Here is a 10,296-nt window from a genome sequence, read left to right on the forward strand (position 1 = left end):
ACACCTCCCCAGACTAAACATAACTTGTGATATTTTGTCTGGCGATAGCCAGGCTATAAGGACACCATCTCAACTGCGAAATACAGGGGTGGCAGCATCATGCTGTGGGGTTGTTTTGCTGTGGGAGGGACTGGTGCACTTCACGAAAGTAATGAATGACATCATGAAGAAAGAACACTATGTGGAAATATTGGAGCAACATCTCAAGACGTCAGCCAGGAAGTTAAAGCTTGGGCGCAGACGGGTCTTTCAAATGGACAATGACCCAAAGCAAACTGCCAAACTGGTTACCAAGTGGCATAATATAACAAAGTCAATGTTTTGAAATGGTCATCGCAAAGTCCTGATCTCAGTCCAGTTGAAAATGTATGGGCTGTAGTGACGGTGAGATGAAGCCCCATGAGGCCTTTGAAGCTTTCACCCAAGTGGGTGGACACCATGGATCTATTTATATTAAACGTTGACACATGTACCAAAGCGTCAGAGTGGTTCATTTGCTCTACTGCTCCATCAAGTGAACAAAAAGATGTACTTCCACTTAAGTGACCATACACACATGCACCATCTACACCGTGTCATTGTAATTAGCAGTGGAATATTCTTGTGTTATTTGAAGTATTGTGCATTATTGATTTTTATTCAAAAAGAGTATTTTTATGGAACATTACCGAGCTGCCAAAACCTGCATGCCAGTTCCTAAATCAGTTCTGTTTGGAGGAATGGACCAAAACCCCGCCAAACTATTGTGAGCAGTGGCGGATCTAGATAAAAACGGGGTGGCAGGTAGGGTCAGGGATTATTTCTGGGGTGGTTTCACATTTTACAATGTCGAATGTCTATAGCGGGGGTACGCAAGTTTTGCTTGATTGCAAGGCATTGTTTTCCATTTAGATGCAGGATGAATCTGCAAAAAATATATACAAATAGCAGCATTGTTCACAATATAAGTAGGGGGTTTCTAACTCAGGTGGTAAAATGTAAACTTTTGAGAAAAAAAAAATCCTCTTGGGAGCCACATGAGTTTGCACTTGGCTCCTTATTTAGCTATAAAGTTGTTATAATTCGTTGTCCTGTCAATAAAGTACAAACTGAGAATGAGCCTCTGGAGACACCTAAGTAGCTTCGAGCGCAGATGTCAGACATCACATTGGTTATACAGACCAAAAACACGATTAAATGAATCAGGCTTTGAAGATCTGGATTGCAACTAGTCATTGAAACAATGCATTTATAAAGGCAATGCTACCAAATATTAATGAAATATATGCAAACTTTTGGTTTTGTAAAAAGTAATAAAAGATTGTGTAGAAAATTCTATCTCTCACTATTCTGGCATTTGACAAATAGAAATATTTCTTTTCTATTCTAATTGACCTAAAAATGAAAAATACAAGTTAATTGTGGTTTCATTTTAAAAAAAAATGCAAATGTGTCATCTGGTTCCTGCTGTATACAGTCTCAGATCGGTGCTCAGTGCATTTCAACACTTGACTGGGTGTATTTAAAGGTTAAACCTTTATTTAGGCTTGGAACCTCAATGCCAGCTCTGTCTCACAATAAATGTTACTTTTTAAGGTTTTAATTGTGTGGAATTATTAAGGGCAGGGCAATTTTGGGAAAAAAATCATCACGATTATTTTCCCCATATTGATCGATCTCGATTCTCGATTCAAGTTTATTTTTCATAATAAATGAAATGCATCTTGCTGATTGATAAATTAGATAAATCTTTTATTCAAACCTCAGCTCAAACAAAAACAAATGCTTTCCTCCAGTTTTATTTAACACACAAAAGTCTTCCATGGTCTCGTCCAAACTCCCAAAGTAGGTCCTGTTTGTGCCAAAGAGATGGCTGTAAACCTGTCGAATATAAAGTCCTATGACCATTATTGAGATTGACCAAAGTGCGACGTGTGCCAATAAAACAAGAACATGTCCAAACACTTTGGACATGCCTGGTTCAAGTCAAATTGTATTTTACAATTTGTATTTTTCTATAGTACAAAACCGTAAAAACTCCCAACACATGAAGATAAGATAAAATGGACATAACGTAAGTAATATTAAATTATGTTTTCCCTCCCTTTGCTGATCTCAGACACGAATCAGAATCCCTGGGTTATCACTCTGACCAATGAGACAAGCTTTCCTGTGAAGCGGCCTGTCAGGTCCAATCAGGAGAGAAGGGGAGGAGCTTGATCATTTACTTTTGAAAGTTTGTAATCGCTCTCCTCATTTTGCAAACTAGGAGTGGCTTTCAGGTCCAATCAGGAGGAAGGGGGGACATTCTCTCTTTGCGATCTTACAGACTATCACTTTGTATATCACCATCATTAGTATCAGTGTGTTCAGTACATGAAGCCTGAATGTCCAGTCTCAACATTGATCCCATGATGGTTCTTCAGTCTCTCCTGAAGTGGAAAACGCTGTGCCCCAGCTCCACTAGTGCCCCTCCCAGCAGCACCCAGAGCGGCACGCACACCACGCTCACCCACATGTCTGTCAGCCGTTCCAGCCGTGAGCACAGGAACAGGCAGAAGGCCAGCTTCAGCAGCAGAGCCAACAGGTACCACAGCCGCCGCACCAGGCTCCGCTCGCCCTCCCGTGGCTCCAGGTCTGACTTACAGCGACCCGCCATCTTCACCACCAGCATGAGGATGAGGACAGTGTCGAACGTCCACACAGGGAGGAAGATCAGAAACCAGTTCCAGTGGATTTTGGAGTCCAGCTTTAGGACCAGCATGATGAGGAACATGAGGGTGAAGATCCAGGACAGGAGGACGCGCTGTGCAAGGGACATCTTCATCGACAAGTGGGGCACCCAGCCAGGTTCACCTACACCAGGACCAGGACAGAGGAGTTAGAGCCAGGTTCACCTACACCAGGACCAGGAGAGAAGAGTTAGAGCCAGGTTCACCTACACCAGGACCAGGACAGAGGAGTTAGAGCAAGGTTCACCTACACCAGGACCAGGACAGAGGAGGTTCACCTACACCAGGTTCACCTACACCAGGACCAGGAGAGAAGAGTTAGAGCCAGGTTCACCTACACCAAGACCAGGACAGAGGAGTTAGAGCCAGGTTCACCTACACCAGGACCAGGACAGAGGAGTTAGAGCCAGGTTCACCTACACCAGGACAGAGGAGTTAGAGCCAGGTTCACCTACACCAGGACAGAGGAGTTAGAGCCAGGTTCATCTACAACAGGACAGAGGAGTTAGAGCCAGGTTCATCTACACCAGGACAGAGGAGTTAGAGCCAGGTTCATCTACACCAGGACAGAGGAGTTAGAGCCAGGTTCATCTACACCAGGACAGAGGAGTTAGAACTTGGTTCATCTACTCCAGGACAGAGGAGTTAGAGCCAGGTTCACCTCCACCAGGACAGAGTTAGAGCCAGGTTCATCTGCACCAGGACAGAGGAGTTAGAGCCAGGTTCACCTCCACCAGGACAGAGTTAGAGCCAGGTTCATCTACACCAGGACAGAGGAGTTAGAGCCAGGTTCATCTACACCAGGACAGAGGAGTTAGAGCCAGGTTCATCTACACCAGGACAGAGGAGTTAGAGCCAGGTTCATCTATACCAGGACAGAGGAGTTAGAGCCAGGTTAATCTACACAAGGACAGAGGAGTTAGAGCCAGGTTCACCTACACCAGGACAGAGGGGTTAGAGCCTGGTTCATCTACACCAGGACAGACGGGTTAGAGCCTGGTTCATCTACAGCAGGACAGAAGAGTTAGAGCCAGGTTCATCTGCACCAGGAGAGAGGAGATAGAGCCAGGTTCATCTGCACCAGGACAGAGGAGATAGAGCCAGGTTCATCTGCACCAGGACAGAGGAGATAGAGCCAGGTTCATCTGCACCAGGACAGAGGGGTTAGAGCCAGGTTCATCTACACCAGGACAGAGGAGTTAGAGCCAGGTTCATCTACAACAGGACAGAAGAGTTAGGGCCAGGTTCATCTGCACCAGGACAGAGGAGATAGAGCCAGGTTCATCTGCACCAGGACAGAGGAGATAGAGCCAGGTTCATCTACACCAGGACAGACGGGTTAGAGCCTGGTTCATCTCTCTCAGCCGCAGCAGCTCAGGACTAACACCTGAACACTATTTCATTATACACTTGTACAATGACAATAAAGCACTTACTTACTTAATGGAATCACGAAGAGGAAGCTAAAAAGATAACGGACAAAGCTAACTGCGGGCTAGCGTATGAGTGAGTGAAAAATTTACAATATCTCCCTCTCCCTTTGTCTTTTCTGTCAGTGTAGTATTTACTCTCACAGACAGTTAATAAGTAAAAAAAACGTTACATTCTACAACACCTGCAGTGGCGCTTATGGCCTCTAGGGGCATGAGTTACTCAGTACTGCTTTAAATAGGGAAAACGTGGAAGGGCTTGGTCGCTCCTAACTTCACCCTGTTTGACCTCATAGAGGAGAGGCTAAATGCTAACAACATCTTTGGTCTTTTTGCGTGACTGAGCGCACGCATAAAGACCAGACAGATGCGCATCAACTCGTCAAAGCTCAGGTTTGAACATATCTCATATGAAAAAACATTTCTCAACTTTTCACACTTTTCAGAGTCACCCTAAAAGAAAACTGGCCTGAAAGTTCATGAAATTGATAAAATAGTTTTGTATTATGCACAGTATTTTTCCCACAAACATCTGAGCTTACAATATACTAAAAGGACAAAACTACTTTTCTTCCGCTACTAGAAAAAAAATCAGATATGGTGCTTTTCAGGAGCTGTACTTTCAGCAGGTATTTGAATATTGCAATAACTATATTCTTAAATATAGTCTTACATTCCATTATATTCAAAATAAAATCCTAAGCTACTACTTGCTTTCTCTCCAAATGGCAAAACAAAAGTTTACAAAGTCAGAAAAAGGTTCGAATAAACTAAAACTGAACTAATGTGGTTCATTCTACTGTGGCTTGTTACACAAAATATCTCATAAATATATGAAATAAATGGATCAATGGGAAGTAGGTTTGTGACTGTGAGTGAAAAACTTCCTTCCTCTCATTCGGGACCATCATGGTCCGACTGGCTAAGTGAAACAACAGTGGCTAAAGTCAGGTAAACTGGTGGTGAAAGTCAGAGTATTTATTACCAGACTCAGGCGATCGTGGAGGCTTCACTTCAACATGAAAATGTCAAACGCACTGATAACGTCACAGTCATCAAAGAAACAGAAGAACTGCCCGCTCTGGAGGAGCTCCTTCATGTTGTTGCGCACTTAGCACTTAGCATTAGCATCACATTAGCTACTGCGCTGTTTCCGCTCAGTGTGTGAGTTGCGTCCTTTCAAAACAAAAGCATTGTTTATGTAGAGTTGTCAAAATAAAATTCTGCTCTGAGAAAGAAGAGAAAGATAGGTATTTTGTAATTACACCGCAGAATATAGCTAATAACTGTTGAAAATGTAACAACATTTAAACTGCATTTTCGTAATAAACTCTGTACTCACCATGCCATTAAATTGGTTACTCGCTATCAAGCAGTTAGTCATGCATTGTTAAATACATAATTCATCATTTATAACTTATTTCTACATTAAATCTTAACAGATCGTACAGTGACAGTACATCCGTGAGTCTGGTTGAACTTAGGGACAGGTCAGAAATAGTTAAATTTAGGAACACAGTTTGGGCATGTTTAGCTGATTATAAATGAGTAACAAAGGCTGCTAGAAGTGGATGATGTCATAGTAGAGAAACTGTTTCATGTGGATTATCCCAGTAATGACAAAGATATTAACCAAAAACCAAGACGAAAATCATTCCATGATAGTATCATCATAACTATCATGGAATGATAGTACCATCTAATAATAATAAATAATAATGCATTGGTTTTATATAGCGCTTTTCTGAACATTCAAAGACGCTGTACATTGCACTATTCGTTCACTCCAAGCTCGGTGGTGGTAAGCTACAGCTGCCCTGGGGTAGACTGACGGAAGCGAGGCAACCAGTCTCCACTCACTCGCTCACGCACTACATTCGCTAGGCTTCCTGGTGTTCCCAAACGGTCTCCCATCCAAGTCCTGCCAGGCCCTTCCCTGCTTAGCTTCCAAGGTCTGACGGGATTGGGCAGAGCAGTATCTACATTTTAAACAATAGACTGAATTGTCACATAATATCACAACATTCTAAACAGCCTATAATTTAATGTTTATTGTTTATGGTTAATCTCTTTGTAATTCCTGGGCCTATCAACATGAAACAAAAACTGGCACAAAGTGGAAATGTCTGCACAAATGACTTAAGTTCAGTTATGTTTTTCTTCTAAAGGTATCCATATCTTGTGTCAAAACATGAATATGATATTAGTCATATGAAAGGACTGTCAGCCTAAAGATGGATGCAGCAGGATCGGCCCTAATCCTTCGCTAATAAGCATCAGGTCACCATTCGTATATTTTCTGTTTGGAGATTTCTTTCAAACACTGTTTTTCTCCAGTAGAGTTGTATTGGCATCTGCTCCACCTGACATAATGACATGATCATATTGTCTAATATTCTCTACAGTATAGTGTTATTCTAAAACCTTTGGTGCAAAAACCCTATATACGGACACTATATGGAGCAATATTTAATGCATATGTGTATAGCAGTCGAACCTCAGGGAAAAAAGGATGGGAACAACTGAAATAAGTAGCATTTTGTACTAAAATATATAGGGTTACATTAAAAGTCATTTAATTAATTGTGCTAAAATCAAGACCTTGAATGTCAAAAAATTATGACATTGATCAAAAATCTTTACTGCTTAGGTTAATCAAACATGTTCACTTGCTGTTTTAGCTGCTCAAAAGTGGTCAGTTTTGTCCAATTCTCTTTCCTCTGTCTGATGAAATGTTTGCAGATCTAAAGAAATGAAATATGCATGTTTTTGTGTGTTGATTTTACTGGTCGATTTTAATACAAAGTACAACTCCGTAGACATATAGATTGTCAAAAAGTAAAGTACAAAACACTTGAGGCAAAACATCATTAAAAAGATTCATTTAAAAAGCCCTTATTCAAAGTCAGTTTGAGTTCAAAGCTCACATTACACTTCTAAGTGTTCTAGTAAAAACAACAATGCACTTTTATATACATTATAATAGTGGTGATGCAAAATACAGTGTATGACAGAACATTCAGTCTGATCATAGAAACGGAAATATGCTCTGGTACAAAGCTTGCACAATACTATGGACGCTTTTGCTTAAGACCCAAAGGAGGACTGGCAATAAAAGAACATTTCAGCTGATGTTTTACAAAAGTGGAAACAAAATTGTATAAATAAATTAATTCAAAACATTGTGTGGATAAGAATACATTTTCCCAATGTTTTGATGTAAATCCTGGCGTTTTGTTTGGTGTCCTTTGACATAAAGCTGAACAATGACCTCCTCAAAACCCGCTCTGATTACACAAGTCAACTTTTCTAGACATTTCCTTAGAGACTTTTCCAAAAATCTACAAATATTCAAAGTCGAAAAGAATGCTGGAAACTAAACAGAGAGACGGACGGATGAGTTCTATTTTCAAGTATTCCATTCTTTCTTTAATTCAAACGACCAAGTGTATGGCAGTGGTTCTGAGTCTGTGAAGGACCTCCCGTCCTCTGGTGGTTTTCAGGGTCTGCTGTTTGAGTTTGATTGTTTTAATGAGATACAATTCCATTTATGTTTTAATATTCGGCATTTTCGGACTAGAAAAAAAAGGAAAAAAAGGAAAAAGAAGTACATGTGTAGGCCTACAGGTACATTTACTTTTATAAAGTGTGTTAAGAACATAAAAGTTTATTAATCCACCTGCACAGCGACTCCTCCTGGGAAGTGTCTGTGCACACGGAGTCGGCTCCTGGAGCTGGGTGTGTGATCAGTTACACTATGCTGTTTTTTGGTGAGTTAGTTAGAGTTTATCCTACACTTTGCTTTGTCCCTCAATATACTAACAGATTAACAATTAATCGCATTTTTTTTGCACCCGAAGCCATGTTACGGAGTTGCATACTCCAGCCCCCGCTCCGGTGTGCATCTCCATAACTTTATATTTAGATTTGGAGCTGGTATTGTCTTTCTCACGTTGGAGTTCTTTCATCAGAAATAACCAAGTGTTTTTGGACCCACTCGTATTAAATGTAGGTGCATTAAAGGGACTACAGGGAGTTTAAAAATGTTAAAATTATGTATTTTCCTCCCCCTACATGTTCCAGCCATGTCCTAATGTGTAGAATGAGCCCAGACCTATTAGCCACAACTGCCTCTAAAATCCTGCACTGTCACTTGAAAAGGTGTTACTTCGGGTCCGACGAGCTTAATATAGAAGGTGCAGTTACACATATGGCCGGAGGTGGCAGTAGTGAGTATAAAATGGCCAACTTGCATCCAGCCCCTTTAATATTCAGTATGAGCGTTGTGACGGCCCCTGGCCTGTCTGTCTGTGTGTGAATGTATTTGCTCCTGCTGCTGCTCCTCCTGCTCCTCTACTTATGTGTGCAGGTGTGTTCTCCTGTTCGCTCCCCTCGCTCTCAGCTGCTGGCTGTGGCACCTCCCTGGCTTGGGCCACCATTGCACCTTTTGCCCTTTTGCATACGAGCGATCACTGTTATTAGGTGTGTTCGAGATGCCGTTGCGGCTCGCCTGGATGATCGGTGAGAGTAGCCGACGCAACGGGGGCGGAGAAAAAAGTCTGAAGCCCATCCGACCACTCCACATGCAGAGAACAACGAGAGCGGCCTCAGATCACGCAGCGTCTCGTTCAGATATCGCGTTCATTTAAAGTTTATCCTAAATAAAAGTCATTCACCTCCTGCTCTGTTTCCTTTCCTCCAGAGACATCATTCTTCATCAGAGAAAACTTTCCCATTTGTTTGTTTGTTCAAGTTTGTGAGATAAAATACGTCCTTTTAAATCACGAGTTGTTCTGTAAGAGCATCAAACATGAGCTCTATTTTAGGGGCGATACATAACTTTAATAGTTTCAGTCATAGTTTATTTGTTCAGATCTAAAGAGGAGAGAGGAGGGGGCGAGGAGCACGTTTGTGATCACAGCAGACTCGTATCCAATCACCTGAGCGTGAGCCGCGGACAGGTGGGTGTTTTCCCATCATGCACGGGGCCGTGGATCCGCTGCAGGACCTTTGGAGAGATGCAGCGGCTGATCAAGTCGGCTGGTCTCGTTGGGGTCTCATGATCTTTCCGTGCCCGTGACATCAGAGCCCGTCTGGAGCAAGTCGGACAGAAATCTAACCGGCATGCACCGTGCGTCTGCAGTCGGCTGTAAAACTGCGTCTGTCTGGCTCATCTCGAACACACCTATTGTTTACTTCTGCAATTTTGGCCGGATGTTTTGGTGAATGGTCGGCAACAGCTGATGCATCCAGGTCTCTAACTCGGTTTTATAAAATGATCGATCTGACACAGCACAAGAGAAGCACTGCCCTGTTTATGGACATTGTTTTTGCCGATCATAGGATTTTAATACAATTTTTATCAAATATGAAAACGTAAAATGCCTACCACGGCCAACGGACGTGACAACATCGCAATCGCTCGTATTATTGTTACTCCTTAATGAAGTTGGTGTGTAAACGGCCTTTAAGTGCCTTCCACATCTGTCCTGTCACCTTATAGAGCCGGTCGTGACAGAATGGGGGCTCATTCTTGTGTAAGAAACCCAAGATAATGGGTCATTGTGAGTCGCACGGTTGTTCTCACCAGGGATGGGCAAAGTGAAGCAAAGTGAAGCTTCAAAGCAGTTGAAGCGATTGTGCCGGTGCCTCGAATCACAGTTCGAAACAATCACTCTACAGTGACATTTTGTGGCAAAGAGTCATTACCACCACTTTTACAGTGTTTCAGGAATCAACCATGTTACCATGTTATCAACCATGTTGATTTGTCTATGAGTGAAATAAAACCACATTCTGTTTGATTTTATTTATGGACTCTTTGTAATTTTGAAGAGTTGTGAAATGTTGAATGTTCTGCGGGCGTTCACACTGTTCACGTCGTTTGGAAAGGGTGTGCTTGGTGAGGAGACAGGTGGCTGGAGCAGGGCTGAGAGACCTGGACCAGGGGCCCAACACAGGGAGGAGCCACAGCCAGCAGCTGAGACGGAGGGGTGAGCCAGGAGAACACACCTGCACATATAAGGAGAGGAGGAGGAGCAGCAGCAGGAGCACATACCCTCCCCCACACTCACACAGACTGACAGGCCAGGGGCCGTCACGCAACTACAAAGTGCAACTACTAGTGTAAGTTTGGTTTGCCTTTGTGTGTTCGG

The 10,296-nt window shown here is 42.5% G+C and overlaps 1 protein-coding gene across 1 annotated transcript; it reads right to left on the bottom strand.

Annotated features, from left to right (window-relative positions):
* Window positions 1–2,369: 2,369 nt before the first annotated feature.
* LOC306971587 (transmembrane protein 60-like) lies at window positions 2,370–3,315 on the bottom strand. Its single transcript, XM_079567902.1, has 2 exons — window positions 3,237–3,315; window positions 2,370–2,835 (listed from the first exon to the last, which is right to left on the bottom strand). The coding sequence occupies exons 1-2, from the start codon at window positions 3,265–3,267 to the stop codon at window positions 2,402–2,404; spliced, it is 465 nt and encodes a 154-aa protein (XP_079424028.1). The 5' UTR covers window positions 3,268–3,315; the 3' UTR covers window positions 2,370–2,401.
* Between the last annotated feature and the right edge of the window lie 6,981 nt (window positions 3,316–10,296).

The sequence above is a fragment of the Gobius niger genome (genome assembly GCF_951799975.1).
Source record: "Gobius niger genome assembly, chromosome: 12".
Classification (NCBI taxonomy): domain Eukaryota; kingdom Metazoa; phylum Chordata; class Actinopteri; order Gobiiformes; family Gobiidae; genus Gobius; species Gobius niger.

Coding starts and splice junctions, on each gene's coding strand:
- LOC306971587 (XM_079567902.1), bottom strand. CDS start 3,267: ATGAACCTGGCTCTAACTCCTCTGTCCTGGT. Junction 2,836..3,236: donor TCTAACTCCTCTGTCCTGGT/GTAGATGAACCT, acceptor GTCCTGGTGTAG/GTGAACCTGGCTGGGTGCCC.